Below are 22,028 nucleotides of genomic sequence, written 5' to 3' on the forward strand. Positions count from 1 at the left end.
GCAGGTTTCGAGCCCCATAGAGTGCACTTCGCAGGTTTCGAGCCCCATAGATTGCACTTTGCAGGGTGTGAGTTCCATAAATTGCACCTTGCATAGTGTGAGCTCCATAGATTGCACTTTGCAGAGTGTGAGCCCCATAGATTGCACTTTACAGGGTGTGAGCCCCATAGATTGCACTTTACATGGTATGAGCCCCATAGATTGCACTTTACATGGTATGAGCCCCATAGATTGCACTTTACATGGTATGAGCCCCATAGATTGCACTTTTCAGAGTGTGAGCCCCATAGATTGCACTTTGCAGGTTGTGAGCCCCATAGATTGCACATTGCATAGTGTGAGCTCCATAGATTGCACTTTACAGGTTGTGAGCCCCATAGATTGCACTTTGCACGGTGTGAGTTCCATAGATTGCACCTTGCACGGTGTGAACTCCATAGATTGCACTTTGCAGGTTGTGAGCCCCATAGATTGCACATTGCACAGTGTGAGCCCCATAGATTGCACTTTACAGGGTGTGAGCCCCATAGATTGCACTTTACATGGTATGAGCCCCATAGATTGCACTTTGCAGAGTGTGAGCCCCATAGATTGCACTTTGCAGGTTGTGAGACCCATAGATTGCACTTTGCAGGGTGCGAGTTGCATAGATTGCACCTTGCATAGTGGGAGCTCCATAGATTGCACTCTACAGAGTGTGAGCCCCATAGATTGCACTTTGCACAGTGTGAGCCCCATAGATTGCACTTTGCAGGGTGTGAGAACCAGTGGCGTAGCTAACGAGCTGTGGGCCCCAATGCAAGTTTTACAGTGGGGCCCCCCAAGCACTCTGTACATAACAATTGATACAGCGTACCAAAACCTGCCAAATACAACCACAGTGTCAGAGGTGCAAGAAGGGGATGAGGAACAGTTTGTTAGTGATCACTACCATTCAATGTATCTATAGAAGTGATTATTACCAGCACAGGACCAATAAAGAGCTAATACTGTAGTTGAGGGAGGGCCCCTTGGAGCCCCTCTGACCCAAGGGCCCCCGATGCGGTGGCTACCTCTGCACCCCCTATTGCTACGCCCATGGTGAGAACCACAGATTGCACTTCACAGGGTGTGAGCCCCATAGATTGCACATTGCAGAGTGTGAGCCCCATAGATTGCACTTTGCGCAGTGTGAGCCCCATAGGTTGCACTTTACAGAGTGTGAGCCCCATAGATTGCATATTGCACATTGCGAGCCCCATAGATTGCATATTGCACATTGCGAGCCCCATAGATTGCATATTGCACATTGCGAGCCCCATAGAGTGCATATTGCACACTGCGAGCCCCATAGATTGCATATTGCACACTGCGAGCCCCATAGATTGCATATTGCACATTGCGAGCCCCATAGGTTGCATATTGCACATTGCGAGCCCCATAGATTGCATATTGCACATTGAGAGCCCCATAGATTGCACTTTGCAGAGTGAGTTCTCATAGCTGGAAGCCGTGCTTTCCCCTCCTGCCTCTCTGACAGGCTGGGACCTGCTAGTCATCATCTCACAGGTATTCCTCTGCTGCTGCTGCCGCCGGTGACTAATCACCTAACAGATCCACCCAAGTTTAACAATCCCTTTTGTACTTCCCACTCCCATCAGTGGCCGCCTGCGTCTCAGCACTGCTGCTCAGGAAGCTGCTCCGTCTGCAGCTGAGGCCAATAGCAGGATCATTCCTCAGCGACCTTCCAGCCCCAAAACTCTGCAGCCATGCTGAAGGTGTTTGTAGAAGCGGCGGCCAACATCCCTAAGAGCAAGCTAGGGGGGCGGCCGGACCCTATAGTGACCCTCAGCTTCAGAGGTAAGCGGCTGCTGAGTTTAGGGATATTTCTCTAACATCTGCTACAGAAAACTCTCTATATATGGGAGTCGCTTTTCCCATCTGTGGCTAAGTTGTACATTCCAAGGGCTGAGTCCAGTCTGCTAACTGCCTTGTAACGAGGCTGCAGACTGGGACAAAAGTATCTGTTGTGTGTAATGTAACCTTGTAACTAGTCTGTTTAGTTATGCTGGCTCTATATTACTGCTGCTCAAGGTGAAGGGATTCCTCTTTTATGAGGTCAAGGAAGCCTTTCATTTCCCTTATGTGTGAAAGTGCAGCATTTTTCACAATGAACTGCCAGTGTTAGTATAGGAGTTGATACAGGTTTTTTTCTTCTCTCTCCTATTTGGTTCTCTGACTGCTGTGTTGATCCTGTGACTTCACTAGAAACCTGGAACAATCATGCTGCCTCAGAAGTACTATTAGGATAGTGGTATAGCAACAGTGCATGCAGAAGGCTGCAGCCACACCTGGATGTGAGGGGTCTATGATTATCTCTTCATTGGTGATATAGTGGTTACAGTCATGTGTAGGATTCGTTTTAATTGTGTTCATTACCAAACCCTTCATACTTAACCTTGCCAGGGCATTATCTGCACAGAGGTTGTATGTTCTACCCTTGTCCATGTGGGTTTCCTCTGGGCACTCTAGTTTCCTTCCACATACCAAAAACCTGCAGATAAGCTATTTTTGAGGGAATGGAGGCTGCCATTTTTATTTAATGCTTAGCAAATCTTCCAAAGTGATCTGGCACAGCTCTTTTACCAAAAAGTTTGCTTTATTGGATCTTACAAAACATACATGTAAAAAAAACTGTATAGTAGTGTTTAAGCAATAGCAGTTGCCTGGCTACCCTGATGATCCTCTTCCTCTACTTTCAGCCATAGACCCTGAACAAGCATGCAGTAGATCAGGTGTTACTGATATCTGACATTAGCCACATGCTTGTTTCTGATGTAATTCAGCCACTACTGCAGCCAAATGGATCTGCAGGGCTAAAGGGAAACTGGTATTGTTTCTGTTTCAAATATTTTATTGAAAATTTTCAAAGATCAAGATACATCACCAGGAAGGGATCAATATTCACCCCCAACTGGACAGCATGACAGTGAACATATTGGCTTAACATGTAACATAACAGCAAAAGGTGGCATACCGCACAGAATCAATTTCAAAGTAGGGGGGCGAAGCCACCCCTATATACACCCAGCAGGGAATTCTGGCCCAGAACGGCCGAACTCCCCGGAGATGTTGAATTCGGTCCCACACCTGACCCGTGCCCCCTCCCCTGAAGACCTTCCCACCCCTATCCCCCAAGAAGAAGAGGAAAAGGAAAAAGAAAGAAGAGGTGAGAAGGACTCAGGCGCCAGGCCCCCTACCACTCGCTTCAAGACTCCGAAGGCCCCCTTAAACCGAGATATTATCCTCTACCTGTGATGGTTAAATAGTCTGGAAACTGGTATTGTTTAAAATGAAAAATATGGCAGTCTCTATCCCTCTATCTCGCCCGGTACCGATTTCCTTTTAAGCAATACCAGTTGCCTGGCAGCCCTGCTGAGCTATTTGCCTGTGGTAGTGACTGAATCACACCAGAAACAAGCATGCAGCTAATCTTGTCAGATCTGACAAAAATGTCAAACACCTGATCTGCTGCATGCTCATTCAGGGTTTGTGGCTAATACTATTAAATAGACACTGAAGTCTCTTAAATCCCTTTTTTTTTTTTTTTTTTTTTTCCACAAAATATTGTTTAACATATTAGCCCCAACTAAACTGCCGCATCCCCGCTGCTGTACACTATCTAAATCCCCCCCAAACTAGCCCTCCCTCTCCCCTGCAAAATCCAAGACTTTCTTGGTCATTGATTTTGCTGCCCTCTACTCTTCCATGTGAGGCAGAGCTATGAGCTGCAGCTCTGCCTCACACGCGTCTGTCAGCGGCGGATCTCCGCCTCTCCCCCGCCCCTCTCAGTGAAGGAAGACTAAAGGTTCGTATACACGTCCGATAAAGATCGTTCGTTACGAACGATTCGTGACGTTTACACGATATTCAAATTAGACTGAAAAGATCGTTCGTAATGAACGATTGTGTACACACGTGAACGATATAAGTATAAAGTACTGAACGACGAACGATAAAAAAATGCGTGCGCAAACGGAAGTGACGTTATGACAGGCAATAAGAACATGCGTTATCGGACGATCTTTGTACACACTGCAACGATTGAACGATTATCTTTCGAAAAAATCCGCCGGGTTGGATCGGTCCGATTGAACGATAACGATCGTTATCGTTCACAAAAACGATCGTTCACACTTTTTGAACGCACGATTATCGTTCCGATTGTCGTTATCGTTCGTTTTTGAACGATCGTTATCGTACGTGTGTACTCAGCTTTAGAGTGGCGGGGAGAGGCGGTGATCCGGGCTAATAGACGCGTGGAGAGGACAGCTGCGGCTCATAGCTCTGCCTCTCACTGAAGCGCTTCCCGGATTGCCCCCCGGCGAGTTAGGGGAGATTTAGATGGTGTACAGCGGCGGGAATGCGGCGGTTTAGTTAGGCCTAATATGTTAAACAATATTTTGTGATAAAGGATTTTTAAGAGACTTCAGTCTCTTTAAGGCAGCCATACACTGGTCGATTATGCCACCAGATCGACCAGCAGATAGATCCTTCTGTGATCGAATCTGATCAAAGAGGGATCTATTGGCTGCCTACACGGCAAACAGATTTTGAATCGATTTCACTATGAAACTGATTTACAATCTGGAGCTGCCGCCTGCATACATTACCTGATCCGGTGTGAGTCCCCCGGTCTCCGCTGTCCCTTCTCCGCGCTGGGCTCCAGCTTCACTTTACTTCCTATCGGGGGAAGTTTAAACAGTAGAGGGTGCTCTACTATTTAAACTTCCCTGACAGGAAGTGAAGCCAGCCGGAGCCCAGCGCGGAGAAGGGACTGCGGGGACACGCGCCGGCGGAACAGGTAATGTATTGCTGCTAGCGTCGGACATTCGAATGCCGCTATCGCCCGTCGGCGATCAAGCGAAATTTTCCACGCGGACAGATCGACGGGATCGATTGTTTTCGGGTGTGAAACGGTCGAACAGCCATCGTTTGTGCATCGATTTCACAGCAGATTCGATCACAGTGATCGAATCTGCTGTCTATCAGCGGTAAATCGGGCATGTGTATGGGCACCTTTAGAGACAGAGGATCAGCAGAACAGCCAAGCAACTGGTATTGCTTAAAGGAGAGCTGTAGTGAGAGGTATATGGTGGCAACCATATTTATTTCTTTTTAAAGGGGAACTGAAGAGAGAGGTATATGGAGGCTGCCATGTTTATTTCCTTTTAAGCAATACCAGTTGCCTGGCAGCCCTGATGATCTTCTGCCTCTAATACTATTAGCCATAGCCCCTGAACAAGCATGCAGCAGATCAGGTGTTTCAGACTTAAAAGGGAAGGTTCAGGGAGGGAGGGAAAAAAAATAAAAATCAATATCCACTTACCTGGGGCTTCCTCCAGCCCGTGGCAGGCAGGAGGTGCCCTCGCCGCCGCTCCGCAGGCTCCCGGTGGCCGACCTGACCTGGCCAGGCCGGCTGCCAGGTCGGGCTCTGCTGCGCTCCATGGCCTGGCACTTCTGCGTCCCACGCGGGCGCGCTGACGTCATCGGACGTCCGTCGGGCTGTACTGCGCAGGAGTACACCGGGAGCCTGCAGAGCGGGGGCGAGGGCACCTCCTGCCTGCCACGGGCTTGAGGAAGCCCCAGGTAAGTGGATATTGATTTTTATTTTTTTACCTCCCTCCCTGAACCTTCCCTTTAAAGTCTGATCTGACAAGACTAGTGGCATGCTTGTTTCTGGTGTTGTTCAGATACTACTGCAGAGAAATAGACCAGCAGGGCTCCCAGGCAACTGATTAAAAGGAAATAAATATGGCAGCCTCCGTATACATCTTACTTCAGTTCCCCTTTAAGGTAAGAAAAGTATTACTGAAATGAAGTTAGAAGGTGGCTAGCAGGTTTGAACCCTAAGGCCCAGTATCTCATTAGAAAAAATGAGCCAAGCAGATCCGGTCTCCGCTTCACCGGATCCGTATGGCTCTGTGCACATTGGCAAACGGATTTTGAAAACTGATCTGATCACCGATGGTTCGGTTTTCACTCCGTTTGCCAGCAAATACATACGTAATGTCAGCGGCAGAGGCTTCCTCTTCTTGCACTGTGATTACACAGCACATCATGTGACTGGTCACATGATGCGGAAGAAGACTGATGCCTCTACCGCTCGCCTTTAGGTATGTATAAGCGGGCCGGTTCACCTTTGCTCACCACCCGCCTGGCTGCTGCACCCTCCCGCCGCTCAGGTTTGCATCCCCCGTGGAACGGTCCGTTTCTTCACTAGTGTGAAGAAACGTTCCATTCCCCATTGCCCCAATGCAGCAGCATTTTTTTTTTGTTTTTTTGTCCGGTTCCGTTCCGCTGGGCAGAATGGTCTGCAAAATTAGGGCCTGCAGCATTTAAAATTTTTTTTTTTCTTCTTTGTTTGGTCCGGGGAACGGAATGTATCCGTGCCAACGGACGCATGTAAACGGTCCAATAGGTTAACATTGGATTCTTTCACATCCATTCAGTTTGTACAGTATACGTTCTGTAAAAAAAGCAGATGTGAACTGGGCCTAATAGGCAGTGTGTTTTCATTGGTGGTAGTTAGCTTGGAACGTTCTCATGTGAGTTTTCTGCACATGCTTTGATTACTCTGTACACACCCACCCAGGGGTTTCTGCATTGCTTCATTTATGGTTTCACAACTAAAGGAAAAAGAATGAAGGTATGTTTGTGGAAGGAATTACTAAGCTTTGTTCTCATGCAGGAAGGATGGTTGGAGTTCTGTAAAGGTATTTGGAAATCTGCAGATGGTCACCTCTGGAAGAGGTGTGGTTTCCATTAGTGGGCTGCTGTCTCCTGAGGGCTGTGAAGGAATGATGCTGGGGTCACCCCCTGGCACCACATGTGTTCAGAAGCTGCAATCGCATCTCTTTCCTTACACCAGAGGGATCAGATTGTGTTCTGTGGAGTAACCAGTTTTCTTTCCTTTGTGGTTTTTCCCTTAAGTTGCAGCAGGCAGATGTTGGCAAGGTATTGAATGACTGGAAAGTAACGTCATCTGTTACAGAGAGCTGCTTATAGGCCAGAAGTGATCTGCACAAAATTCACTCACAATGATGCAAATTTCTACTGAGCCTTGAGCTGAGCTTTTTTAGTGGGATACTGACCTTTTTTTTTTTTTTTTTTCTCTCGCTCACTGTTGTGTGTTCTAAAGCAGCCCATTAAAACCGTGTGGGAAAACAGCCGTGATTTGTTGAAGGTGTAAATAGGCTCTTACTGAGAAATTACCTCAGCCCTTTTCGGTTTTCCAGTACAGCAAAAGTAAAAAAAAAAAAAAAAAAGAAAAAAAAAAACTTATGCAAAAGAGCTTGTCGAACAGCTTGCTGAATTCAGTCCAGTTTCCTGAAAAGTGAATAGAAGCTAAAAGCCTGTTATCTATCAGCAAGAAGAAAGATGGTAAGTAAGGTTTTAGTGCAGGAAAGTTCAAAGGGTCATTACTTCTATACTCTGCCATGTAAGCTAAAGTAGATTTTAAACTGCAACTGTGACAAAAAAATGACTCATTTCTGTATTAAGGTTCTGTTTATCACCTATATTTCACATTAATTTCATAAGCTTATTTTCATCTCAGCTTCACTTTGTGGCCCATTTCAGTCTGAACACTTGCCTAGAAGTACATTGTTGGGCCTGCTGCCCACCGAGGCAATGAGGTGAGAATCGGGCATGAGCTTACGAGTAGTGAACTACTCTAATTCGTGATTAAAATGAGGCGTAATTGCTGGGAGAAGAGGGGCTTACTTACCCATAAGTCCGCGGTCCTCTATGCATTCCAAACGTCTTGCACGCGTCCTACTGGACGCGTTGCAAGACTCACTACCGCGCACTCCCTCCTTCCGGCTCTTATCCACTGCCTGTCAGTTGTTTGTCTGTGAGAGGCCTTAATGCAGCAGTTATTGCATTTGGTACATTTTCAAGCTGAATGCATGTGCATAACATTTGTTGCCATGAAACGGGCACCTCAGTGAGGACTAAATGATTGTTCAATGTGAATTCCTTGTACCTGGTCCAGTTATGTCATACTGCGCTGTGCCGCATTCCATTCAGCACATACTAATTATCATTTATCAGTTATGCCCTGTGGTGCAGGTGAAGCCTTCTGAGTCAGTCACACCTTCACAGTTTTATGGTACCTGCAAATTCTAATTCCTGGCATCATCTTGTACTTTCAGTATGCTGGATGAATGAGTGATGCTGTGCAGGGTGCAGCATACTGGGGAGAGATATTGTCTAACTCGTGTTGTACACAGGACAGCTGACTTATTAAAATCCTGCGTTCCTTGTTTAGCTTAATGATTTACTTGTGATTATTTGTGTCCAGTCAGTGAAGGGAAAGGGCTAAATGAAAGTCCATCCTCATCCATGTAATAGCTGTTACCACGGTTTAGTGAAACATGTCTTCATTTGCAATGGTAATTTTTTATTTTTTTGCCTATAGCTCGTCTTCCCTTGTCCCTTTCCGCTCAGCTGCTAAAGAATGGTGAAGAGGCGTTGTAGTGAATACAATGCCATTAATACAATTGTGGTGTGTATCTTTGCGGAATGCTTGTGTACTGAGAATTCTGGACCCAGTATAAATTTTATTCCTGGTTTCCCAGAATGCTCTGAGAGGAGAATTCCACATAGCTTAAAGAGGAACTCCGGTGAAAATAATGTATTAAAAAAAGTGCTTAATTTTTTACAATAGTTATGTATAAAGGATTTATTTGGTTTGCTCATTGTAAAATCTTTTTTCCCACTGATTTACATGACATTTTTCCTGCTGGCAGGTGATATCACTGGAAGGAGATGCTGCTTGCTTTTTTTGGCAGTTGTAAACAGCTGTTATTTACCACAATGCAATGAGGCTCCCACAGTGTGATGTCAGTACCTCAGTGCTGTGAGGTGCTGACATCATTTGTGGGAGGGGTTTCACCACAAAATCAGCCATACAGAGTAGGCCTGAACAATTTTAGGAAAAAATTTAATTGAGCGATTTTATGTCCGAAATCACAATTTTGATTCGATTTACGATTTCCTTCAAATCAAGCTTTGTTGCCCCTCTGTCCCTCTGCTCTGCTTCGCCCCATACATCCCTACAAGCATACAGGAGGAGGACTACATCTCCCGGCATGCCTCAGCGCCCTTATATAGCAGAGCTGTGTGGGGTGGCTGAGGCATCGGCTCTACTCAGTGGGCATCGGCTCCTCTGATCCGCATCAGAGAATCGGCTCTTAGAGCCGGGTCGTTCGCAAACGACCCATCACTATCCTGTGTCATGTGACATACAGGAACCAGGAAGTTTGCCATGCACAGCTGGCAGCGTTCGACTTCTGTCAGAAGGTATGTCCAACACTGCCGATGCTGCGGGCCGCACGCAAAGGGATTTGAGGCAAGATTGAAGCCGCTTCTTCAAGCTTCCCCATGTGGAAATGTCATCACAGAAATTGCCACTTTGATGATTCTGAATTTGTGAGCTTGGTGATCACGATTTCGATTTGAATTCGATTTATCATTAAGGCCTAATACAGAGCCCCGTGATCTTTTTGAGAAAAGGAATAATTTCCCATGGGAAAGGGGGTATCAGCTACTGATTGGGATGAAGTTCAAAGAGCGACCGTTTCCATGATCTCACGACGTTTAGTGATGCGCGGTGAAAACGACCGTCATGGCGGATTGATGACTCAGAGTATGAGTGCAAAATACAGCGATTGCTTGAATTTGTGTAATGTCGAGCATAACCGCCAGTGGGAAGATGGATCGGGGAAGGCTCATTGGGGTGTCGCTGGATGAATCTTCCTGGGTCGGTACTGTTAATACTCAGCTTTACACTTTTGCAGCTCTGGCACCTTGAGTCCACCAAGAGAAAAGCGAGATCTGAATCTACTGTCTTGTTAGTACAGTGCCTCCTTTAAAGTGGATCTGAGAAACTTTTACTCATTGCATAATTGTGTTCCTTTCGTATAGTTTATAGGGCATTCCTCAAGCCAAATACTTTATTTGCTTTGTTTTAATACTCTAATTCCCTATAAACTAAACAAGCTTTGCCCACAGCTTTTCACAGAGCCTTGGCACTGTAGCAAGGACTCATGGGAACTCAGTCTGGGCAGGAGGAGGGGGAGAAGAAGGTGGTTACTAGCCAGAGATTTCAGAGGCAGAGGGGAGGAGGAGAGGGGACTGAATTTACACACAGGCAAGCTGATAGCATCTCCAGCCCTTAGCCTGTGACAACGTGACAAACAGAACATGGCCGCTGTCATTGTATCACAGGAAGAAATAATCATATTCTGTTGAAACCGTTTGCAGCTAGATATGCTGTGTAAACTAAAGTTTAGATAATATATAGACAGTTACTTGTTAGTTTTTTCATCTTGGATCTGCTTTAAGCTGGGTTTACAAATGAAAATTTATGCCAAACAAACGCAAAAAATGTATCCCTGTTAGCCTTATTTAGGGGTTGAGTTGGGAAAACTTTGAGAAACCTTTCAGGCACTTTGGCATTCTGCACACCTATTCTAGGCAGAATGTGTCAGTCCCTTTGGCTCAGTGCAATGAATGGTGTGTGTGATAAGCCTCTTTTGCTCAGTGTGACTTTGCCTGGGAGGATCCTCCTTGTGTTTTTTTGTTTTGTTTATGACAGTCTTGCCAGATTTTGGATCTCGCATAGTTCTCTGTTGAATCAGTGACTTTTCTTTTCCCTGCAGTGTTTTTAACCATCAGCAAACCAGAATGGAAAAATTCAGTCAGCAGGAGCAGCAGGCTGGCTCAGTGTTTAGCCAGCACCAGAGTAAAACGTATACAGTACAACTAACCTAAAACAAGGGCAAACCCAGGGATTATGGTAGCTGCTCACAGGCCTCTGAGCTGGTGTGCATAGAAATAGCTGTGGGCATGACATTATTTCCTGTACATGGATGGATAACACACAGCAGACCTCAGAGAGCAATAATTGTTAGTGGATGCAAAACACTCGCTGTGTTGGGGGAAGGGACTCGCTCCTGGATCAAATAACATCACAGGCAGCTTAGCAAACTGAGCTGAGAAATGTCCTGTATATGTAATACGTCTTTCCCTCGTCTGAGGACCACTAAACTTACAAGTTTTTGGGTAGTAACAGAAACCTGTACCCTGCATAGTCTGTGATGTCCTATGCTGGCCTGGGTACCTGGCAACCAAAAGGGATAAACATAAACGGCACCAGACCTGAGATAAGGTGGAACTCCAGCAAAAACTTTTTTGTTTTCCATGGTATTGACAATATCCTCAGTGCCATGTTTGTTGTGGTCTGTGTCCCTTTTGGAGATGATGTTTGCTGTTTCTTTGAGAATCTTTACGTAACCCTTTAGCAGCCAATTTATTTAGTGGTTTGCTATTGCTCCAGTCTAATTCATTTTAGCACTTTTTTTATTTTATTTTTATTAAACTTCCTTGCTTCTAATTAGTAGTCATGTGATGTGTATTTATGGCCACTTGTCACTAGGGGGCAGTGTGAAACAATAACAGAGGACTTCTGCTTTTTTTTTTCCATATTTTCTGCTAGTAGAGAGAGATCAAAGCATTCCAAGAATTTACAGGACGAGTTCTGCCGACGGAGGTCAAAAGCAGAGCACGCTTTCTGAAACGAGATAACTCCATTGAAGCTGCTAATGGGTTAAAGCACACCCCAAGTGAGAGGACTTGGTAGGCTGACTTATTTCTTTCCTTTTTGCACATTGCCTGGCTGCCCTGCTTATCCTCTGCCTCTAAAACCTCAGCCATAGATACTAAAACAAGCATGCAGATCAGCTGTTTAAAGGAAACTGAGCACATACTCTTTCACTGGAATCTCTCCTGGCATAGAGGCTGCCATGTTTCTCACCCCCCCCCCCCCCCCCACCCCTTCTCACATTCCTTATTTACAGAAGTCAGAGATGCTGTCTTGACACTTTGACACACACAATGTCTTTGAAGAAACAGACCTAATTACTCACCCCCTTTGTTAATGAAAAGGTATTGTTTACGTCTTGGTAATTAGCTCAATAAAACCATTCGCTTCCTGAAGTCTCTGCGGTTGGGGACAGTCGGGCAGCCCTGCTGAAACAGGTTAATAAAACGACTTTGAATGTAAAATACAAGGTAAAATGAAAGTTTATTTTAACAATGAAACAGATTGTTGGCATGCATTTTTCATGTGGTATAGAAATGTTCTGAGTGCTAAAAAAGGTGCTCGGTTCACTTTAACTGGATTAGCTGCATGCTTGTTTCAGGTGTGATTCAGACACTACTGCAGCCAAATAGATCAGCAGGACTTCCAGTGAACTTGTATTGGTTAAAAGCAGGGCTATGGAGTCAAGGAGTCTGAGTCGGGGCAACTTTGGGCACCCGGAGTCGGAGCCGTTTATTTCATAAACTGAGGAGTCTGAGTCGGATGATTTTTGTACAAAATCCACAGCCCTGTTAGGTATTAGACTAAGGAGTCGGAGCCATTTTGGGTACCTGGAGTTGGAGTCGTGGTTTCAGAAATTGAGGAGTTGGAAGATTTTTTTTTTTTTTTTTTACCGACTCCACAGCCCTGGTTAAAAGCAAATACATATGGCAGTCTCCATATACCTCCTCAGCTCAGGCCTCCTATAAAAGAGGTTCATTTCAATAATATTTTGTCACTGGAACCAGTATCGAGAAACATTCCTGCAAGGAAAAGTGACATTTGGACCATTTCGATAGTTATCCAATGGGGTGGTCGATAAAACCAAGCTGTATGGCCATCTTTTATTTTGGCCCTCGAGGCCGGTTTCACACTGCAAACTGGCGGCAGTGATGCGATGCATTGTGCCTGCCGCACCGCCAGAAAAAGGCCTTCAGGAAACCCTTCGTTAGTACGCGGTTTTCCCTAAAGGCCACCAGCCAAGCAGGAAGTGATGCGCGCTTGTTGGGTATGCTTAAGTGCACAGAAGCATATTGTAAAAATACGTTTCCGCGCATGTGCGCCACAACGTCAAGTTTATAAAAATAAATAAATAAAAAAAAATGTTGCCATAGACTAACATGACTTCCAGGTTGCTGCGGATCGCGCACAGTAACGTAGTTCTGCGCTAGTGTTAGATTGGGGACTTCCAGCGCAGCGTACCACACGGTGGGAAGTATTATCTTCCCCATAGGGTTACATTAGGCTGCGGTGGCAGTGTGTCAATTTGACGCACCGATCCGGTGTGAAAGAGTCCTCAAATGGATTTGATGTGATCTATGGTAGGAACTCTACTCCCACTTATCACCTATCTATAATTAGGCCGCCGGGAGATTTGGGTGAACGGTAAAGCTGAAAAAAAGCTCACCCTGCGCCTTCAAACGTCCCGGCGGCATTAATTACTATCCCCCCCCCCCCCCCCCCCCTCCGGGTTGCAGTCTATAGTGGGGAAAGATGCTATCGCTGGCGGGCGAATGACGTTTTTAAAGTAATTTGTGCTCGGTCTGAGCGCTGCAATTGCTATTACGGCCTATGGTGGGGTCGGCTGCACGGTTTTCGCAGCGCTCCCACTTATCTGCCTCAAATTGCTCTTGAAGACAGGCCTGTATCCCTGATTTTTTTTCCTCTATCCCTCCTTGCATCGACTTCTGTCTATAAATGATGCGCTTGTTATGTGTGTAACATTTGCTGCTTTTCCTGGTCGTGTGACCTTCTGTGTGGTTCACATCATTATGTCCAGAAAAGACCCTTAGTTCTGGAACCAGACACAAAAATCACAATTTCACACCTGCCTAATGGCCGTGTGTGACCTTGCTTGGCAGATCACCACAAGCCGTGTGAGCAGTTTCAGCCTTTTCTCCTATAGGATTATTATAGAGCCCTACAGGCCTGTCAGAATACAAATATTAATTTTAGTAACCTCCTTGCTTGTTCCTTTTCATACTTTGACTACCTAGAGCTCAATTCCAGGTGTGTAGTATTTATTTGTTCCTAGACCTGTATAGGGACTCGCTGTTTCTGGCCATAGGATATCCAGGTAAAGGCCTGGAATGTACTCGGTATACAGGGCAAGATACCCCACCCTCTGTAATAATGTGTATTTACTCAGACTCGCTGAAGTAAATGCCAAGTCCAAAACTTGCCGGTTCTCATACTTTTACTACCTTCTGTTCATGGCCGCAACATAGCAGAAAATTCATAGCTCATTTTACATGAGGAGAAATGCACTTCTTATATGGTACAGACTAACCAGCAAGCTCATGGTGACCCAGAACTCATTGGAGTGTGTAAGGGACTACAATGGTCCTAAAAGCCCCCTTACTAAGATGTTAAGAAAAACAAAAATTTGCTTTCCTAAAACAGAAAGAATTTGCGATAATTCAGGTTGGAGTGAGCTCGAGATGTCTCCCAGAGCAACACTGCTGAATATATGCAAATTAACCATTGTACCCTTAGAAGCTAAACACACCTCCAGAACCGCTGGAATGCAATGATGTGTCAGCTTGTTAAATTGTACAGAGCCATAATAATCCAACATGTATCTGTATTTTAAATGTTTACATTTTATTTGCAACAGTGGGCCTTTTTAAAGGAGTTCAACTTGCCTGGGGCTTCTACTGGCCCCCGGCAGACGTCCTGTGCTCGCGCCGGTACTCTATTATTCTCCGGTACCTGCCATGGCACGCTTCCGTTTTTTGAGACGCAGGGGCATAACTAGAAATCACTGGGCCTCCGTCTGGCGTATCCAGACGGGGGTTCTGGATGTATGGAACACCCCCCTGAGACTCCTGTACCTTTTAAAAAAAATTCCCTGAAATCACTGAAGCAGACAAGCTGGTAAATATGCAGAGGCTTGCCTGCAGGGTCTGTGGGAAAAACTCAGCTCTTTCCCTATTGTAAAGACTGCATGTAGACAGCTACATAAGGTATGTCACAGGTTGAAAAGTTTTAACAGTCCCTAAAATCCAGGAGGGCTGTCTGCAGCTTGTGTGAGAGGCTGACCAACGCTTATATTCTCCACACCCCTATGGACGGTATACCTATATCATTCCCCTATTCCCACAATCCTCCCCACCATGTTGTTAATGTTTTGTTTTTGCTTTGGCAATGCTAAATGTATTTCGTCCTGCCAATAAAGCTTTTTTGGATTTGGCTGGCAGGGACAGGAGACACAGTACATGCAAGTAGCCTCTGTGTGATGTGGGACTGCAATACAGATACGCTATCTGCTCTATCTCAGTCTCTCCACTCCACCTGGGGGGCAATCTCTCCCCCCCCCAGGCCCCCTTTCATTCCGTGATTTATGGCTGGTGTCTGGTGTATTCAGGTTTGTTGTTGTAAGGCAATGCAAAATACTAGGCTAGCTGATAAAACTGCAATTAAAGGGCAGGCAAGCTGGTATATATACACAGCATGCTGCAGAGCTTGCCTGGAGGGTCTGTGGGCAAAAATTTGTCTCTCCCCTATGTCATAATGACTGCATCTTGTTAAACAAGGTGAACATTTTTTTTGACAGTCCCTAGACTCTAGGAGGGCTGCTTTCTGACTTGTGTGAGAGACTGGCAGGGACAGGAGTCCTATTACAGGCAAGTAGCCTCTGTGTGATGTGGGACTGCAATACAGATAATACTCCATCTCAGGCTATTCTCAATTTCTCTCCACTCCTCTTCTCTCTGGGCTAGTGCACGCCAAAATCCCAATAGCAATCGCTAGCAATTAGTGAGTGTGATTTTCAGAGCGATTTCTGGATGAATCACTCAAAAATGCAACATGCGGTATACCTGCGATTTTGAAAAAATCACAACGCTGCTGTGGGAACACCCACATAGGGTAACATTAGCCCAGCGCTTTTCAAATCAATGTTGATTGGAAAAACGCTCAGAAGCCCTCTTGGTGTGCACCAGCCCTCCCTCATTGACCTTTGTGTCCCTCTTCCCCTAGTGCTGGCTGGCTGTGTCTTCTTGTCATACAGGAAAGCTAAATAAAAGTGCAATCCTGGTGAGGCAAATTATTATTTAGTATTTATATAGCGCCGCCATCTTCCACAGATGCATATATCCCTGCATCATATGGGTATCGCTTGCGCTATGTGACATGTGACATATTCCACTAAATTGTCCAAACTAAGTCTATCTCCCGTTCCTCTCTCGTAGAGTTGTTCCAGCGCTGTCCCCTATTCAAATTTGCTGCTTCCAGAAGCCCTCAGAAACACTTGTGTCCTTGAGTACTTCCAAAGATAAGCAGCTCCGTAATACGCCAGCGCACTTTTGTGCATGGGCAGTATGTAGCCACCTGTATTCGGAAGCACTCTGGGACATAAGTGCTTCTGGACCTTTCAGGAACCCCCCCCTTAAAATCCTGCATTTGCCCCGCCCCCCCCCACCCTCGCTTTCTGCACAGGTAAACCGAGAACCAATGTTTTCTCTGTTAATTGAGCTTCTGTGATAAAACATGCTTGTTTTCACACATACAGACACACATGGTGTGCAGAAAACTTGTACAGATGAGTGTGCTCCCAGCCAGCTAGCTCTCCAGCATCACTACAGTACACGGCACTTGGGGAGGGGGGGTGTAGGCTGAGGGAAGGGCCCTGTAAACAAGAGCCTGCTGAACACTGAATAGGGACTGTCTACAAATCATTGTCTACAAAACTTTGTATGATTTATCAGTGGCTGAGCAGATGCTGTCATTAGAACAATTGTGCAGAGCAGAATTTTTTTTTTCCTTCTCTCTGTGCCCTTAGTTGTCAGGGCCCATTTCCACTAGTGCGGTGTGATTCCGTTGCGGAAAATGCGAAAATGAATTTGCATATGGATGTAAATTCGTATGTGAATTTTAACGTGAAAACTCTTAATGCATGGAAAATTTGCATAACCAAAACTCAGGCGAATTTCCTATTAAATACATTACAGGCGCATCACACACTAGCCTTGCGATGTGTGAATTCTGATGGCTCTGCTGTGCAGATTTTATTCTGCACTGTCCACCACACAGAATTTCTGACAAGTGGAAACAGGCCCACTGATTTCTATTAGTTATGCGAATCTGCATGCAGAAAACGCTTGCAGATTTGCTGTAGTGGAAACGGGCCCTTAGTCTGTCAGGGCAGGCAAAAGAAAAGAAACAACTTCTCCCAGAGGGCCCCTGCAGCTTCTGGGCCCCCCTGCAGCTGCATCCCTTGCAGGGTCTATTGTTACGCCACCTGCTTTAATGCAGCAAACTGCGCCTGCATGGCCTTGGCCACGCGCCTCCTCGCTCCTGCAGGGACCTCCCGGCGACGTCAGACGCGAGGACGCATGCGGCCAGGTCTGTGCAGGCACAGTTGTTTACGACATTAGTCTCAAACTGGAAGTGTGCCACGGCGGGGACCGGAGAATAGTAGAGAACCGGCGAGGGCACAGGACGTCTGTCAACACCCATTCAGTAAGGAGACCTTGGGCAAGACTCCTTAGCACAGCATCTGCCTACTGGGCGTGTCCTAGTGGCTGCAGCTCAACTACTTTAAGTCTGTCAGGAGAAAAGCACAATATAAATTTGTCTGGTCTTAAAAAGCATGATAAGCAATGAAAAAACCTGACAAGTTTAAGTGCTGTTCTCCACTCCTTGCTTATTTCAGTGCCACAGGTTCTGCACATATTATTATTGCAGGCATGTCAGGACGTGACATGTAGTCCAGGAAAATCTATCTGCAGTGCTTCAGTATTGGTTTGACCTTGTTCTGATATCTTCCTGTTATGTGTTTGAAATGTGTCTCTACAACTGGTCCCTGTATGAAATCTGCATTCCTTTGCCCCTCCTCCCTGCACAGATGTTTCTGTATTGGGTCTGATTTGCAGAGGAGCATTCCTATGCCTGGGGTTACCAGGCCATCTCCCAGGATATTCCCTGTCATGGAATGCAAATCCTGGAAATGACCAAGAGATTCATTGCCAGAGCTTTCTGTTGCTGTCTGACAAAAGCAAGAGGTTTTGAATCAGGATGATACAGTTTTTATTAGTAACCAAGCAGCTCGGGGTGACCCAAACCATTAGGAAAGTATAGTCCGTTGTACTGGTCCAAATCCTATCCCATAGGGCCATATCAATCCCTGCCATGCACTGAAGAGGGCCAACAGTCCAAAACAGGCTGTCTGCACGTTGCTTTGATGTGGCTCTGTAAAATTTAAAGCTATAGGCTGGCTATACACCAGTGGTTTTGGATGTAAGTCTGGCTTCAGGGGCATAAAGAGATAATTTGCATATTCAGTAGCAGTGCATTGTGGGTTACCACTGGTAAAGGACCATTATCTCGAAAATCATACAATTTAAAATCCATGTAAACACATTCAAACAAGTACATTTCTCCCTGAGTAAAATTACTTTTTTCCTATGTTGCTGTCACTTACAGTAAGTAGATGAAATATGACAGAACCAACAGGTTTTGGAGTAGCTTTATATAGAATAAAGGCCTTGTTGAGAATCCCCCATGAAGATGAACTAGCCCAAAACCTTTTGGTTCCATCAGGTTTCTACTACTTCTGTAAGGCCTCGTTCACATCTGACTAGCGCAGATGGCCGTGCGATCCGAACGCAACGCGTACGATCGCACGCCATCTGCGCCGCTGCCCTCCATTGACAGTGATGGGATCAGCTCTGCGCTTCCGGGTAAAATGCATGCAGCAGTATGCAATCGCTTCCCAGCACATCGTACTGCTGCGCAGTGCAGTAGACGTGAACGGTAGAAGGGCAGTCTTTGTCCTTCTGCCGTTCCTGCGTTTCAGCACATCATACGCGCTTCCAAATGCGCACAGAAGCGCGTATGATGTGAACGAGGCCTAAGTGACAGCAACATAGGAGAAAAGGAATTTATGGTTAATTTTACTGTGAAAGAAATTTACTTTTTTAACTTCTTGCTAACCGCTCCACGCCAATTGGCATGAACGCGGCGGCTGCCCCAGGACCGTTCCACGCCGATTGGCGTGAACGGCCTTCTTTGGGGCTAGCAGGAGAGCACCTGGGCCGATGTGTGCGCATTTCCACTTGGAAGTGGGAGCTCCGCTCTGCCTTCAGTCACCCAGCAACGATCGCCGCTCGGAGACTGTTGGCGAGACCGCGTGTACAGCGCTGCAATCTAAGGCAGCGCTGTACTGGGGACACAGAAGGGATCAGCGGTGATGGGCTGACAGGGGGAGGGAAAATCATTAAAAAATAAAAAAATTGGGGGTATGTGATCAGACCCCACCAGTAGAGAGCTCTGTTGGTGGGAAGAACAAGGGGGGGAATCACTTGTGTGCTGAGTTGTGTGGCCCTGAAGTGAGCCCTTAAAGCTGTAGTGGCCCAATTTAGGAAAAATGGCCTGGTCTTTAGGAGGGTTTAACACCGCGGTCCTAAAAGGAGTCATCAGGGGTTTCAAATGAAAATAAATGCTACTTACCCAGGACTTACCCGGTCCACGTGGTGGTGATTGACAGTGCCACTCGCGTAGGCGCAGTACAGGCCGACCTCCAGGTAGGACTGATGTCATCGCCGGGGACCGGGAGGGAGAGGCGGCAAACTGTTCACCGCGGAGCTGCAGCGAGGGACAGGCTGGGAGCTTGGGGCTGGAAGAAGCCCCGGGTAAATAGCATTTATTTTCATTTGAAACCCCTGATGACTCCTTTAAGTGGTTAAACGTGTTTACCTTTAAATTTTACTTCCCCCCCCCCCCCCTTTTTTTGCCAGCGATTCTGTAGCGATTTGCAATTAGCGTTTTTCTGATTGGTCCTTTCAATCAATTTTGTGCAGTAATTTTAAAAACGCTAGCAAATCGCTCTGTATAGCGATTCATGAGCGATTACACTAGCATTTATATACTTTACATTCCAGAAACACTAACTCCACCAAAACGATGCATGTCCTGCTGTAGCGATTTTGGTAATCGCAATCGCTCCAGTGGAATTTGGCCCATCCATTAACATTAGCTGAGCGTGTAGGGAAATTGCTAGCGTTTTGAATTGCTCCCTAAACACTCAAAAAAAAATCGCTCTAGTGGGTTCCAACCCTTAGCTTGGCTACTTTAGGGATTATCTCTAAGCAAATAATGGTATCACCCCCGATTCAAAACTTCTTGTTTTTAACCACCCTGGCGTTCTATTAAGATCGCCAGGGCGGCTGCGGGAGGTTTTTTTTTAAATAAAAAAAAAACTATTTCATGCAGCCAACTGAAAGTTGGCTGCATGAAAGCCCACTAGAGGGCGCTCCGGAGGCGTTCTTCCGATCGCCTCCGGCGCCCAGAATAAACAAGGAAGGCCGCAATGAGCGGCCTTCCTTGTTTTGCTTAGATCGTCGCCATAGCGACGAGCGGAGTGACGTCATGGACGTCAGCCGACGTCCTGACGTCAGCCGCCTCCGATCCAGCCCTTAGCGCTGGCCGGAACTTTTTGTTCCGGCTACGCTGGGCTCAGGCAGCTGGGGGGACCCTCTTTCGCCGCTGCTTGCGGCGGATCGCCGCAGAGCGGCGGCGATCGGGCAGCACACGCGGCTGGCAAAGTGCCGGCTGCGTGTGCTGCTCTTTATTTGAACAAAATCGGCCCAGCAGGGCCTGAGCGGCAGCCATCGGCGGTGATGGACGAGCTGAGCTCGTCCATACCGCTAAGATGGTTTAATGATGAACACAGTAAAATATCCTACTGCTACTACTCTGTCCAACGAGTAACCTAGGCCGATTTGCGTGGAAATGGATTGAGTAGAAGTCATTTTACAACCTTTCAACTTCCAATCAATTACTGTCCAGGGTTTTGCTGAAATGTGATCAAATCATTGCACTCTCTACATTTGTACTGCTCAGTAGATTAATGGTCAATGAGACAAATAATTCTCAGCTATTGCAAGGGTTTATGCTAATTTTTATGCTAAAGGAAACTTGAAGTCAGAAGAATATGGAGGCTGCTATATTTGTTTACTTTTACACAATACCAGTTGCCTGGCAGGCCTGCTGATCTATTTGGCTGCAGTAGTGTTTGAAACCAGAAACAAACATGCTGCTAGTTTTGTCAGATCTGACCATGTCAAACACCTGATCTGCTGCATGCTTGTTCAGGGGCTATGGCTTAAAATAGAGGCAGAGAATCAGCAGGACAGCCAGACAGACAGCCTCCATATCACTGTCACTTGAGGTGCCCTTTAAAGTGACACATGTAATGGTATTCAAAAAATGTAAAACCACTTGCACATCTGCACAGAGTGTGTATGTTCTCCCCATGTCTGTGTGGGTTTCCTCCGGGCACTCTGGTTTGCTCCCACGTCCCAAAAACATACAGGTAAGTTAATTGGCTTCCCCCTTAAAATTGGCCCTAGACTATGTACTTGCACTACACGGTACATACATAGACATAGGACTATGGAAGGAATTAGATAGCGAACAGTTAAAGTGTACCAGAGATGACATGTGACCTGGTGAAATAGACATGTGTATATACAGTGGCAAGCATACAGACACACATGCTGTGCTCCTTTTCTTGTTTCCCTGCCTGAAAGACTTTATAATTCGCTATGGAACTGACAGTTTTTTCTCCAGTCAGGACTATCGGCTCACTGATAACAAATTACATTTTTGTGTTAGTTGGTCGATAGATAATTTCCAACATGTCCAATCTTATTTTCTGATCAAATTCTCATAGAAGTTAAATGGAAATGGATAAGAAAAGATAACAGAATTGAAATTGATCAGAGAATCGAATCGGAATTCAGATGGGACATGTTGGAAATAATCGATCTGGCAGGTAAATCTGCCAGAACATTGTATGGTGTGTACCTAGCATAAGGAATGGAACTTCAGAGGCAAAGTAGAGGTATGCAGCTGTTCCTAGGTCAGTGATGGCTAACCTTGGCACTCCTCCAGCTGTGGTGGAACTACAAGTCCCATGAGGCATTGCAATACTCTGACTGCGCTAAACATAACTCGGGGAGGCAGAAGCATGATGGGGTTTGTAGTTTTGTCAGAGCTGGAGTGCCAAGGTTGGCCATCACTGTCCTAGGTCAACATACAAATATGTTCATTTATTAGGACAAAAAATTGCGTTTTCAGGTATTGAAATATACACATCACAAGCAAATCAGGCAGTCCA

At 46.0% G+C, this 22,028-nt stretch overlaps 1 protein-coding gene across 1 annotated transcript in view; it reads left to right on the forward strand.

The window, feature by feature from the left end:
- The first annotated feature begins 1,630 nt into the window (after positions 1-1,630).
- MYOF (myoferlin) overlaps positions 1,631-22,028 on the forward strand; it is a 225,995-nt gene continuing 205,597 nt past the window's right edge. Inside the window, 1 exon segment of the mRNA XM_068258907.1 lies at positions 1,631-1,839. Coding sequence (XP_068115008.1) covers positions 1,749-1,839 — 91 coding nt within the window. The 5' untranslated portion in view covers positions 1,631-1,748.

This window comes from Hyperolius riggenbachi, chromosome 10, assembly GCF_040937935.1.
Source record: "Hyperolius riggenbachi isolate aHypRig1 chromosome 10, aHypRig1.pri, whole genome shotgun sequence".
Taxonomy (NCBI): domain Eukaryota; kingdom Metazoa; phylum Chordata; class Amphibia; order Anura; family Hyperoliidae; genus Hyperolius; species Hyperolius riggenbachi.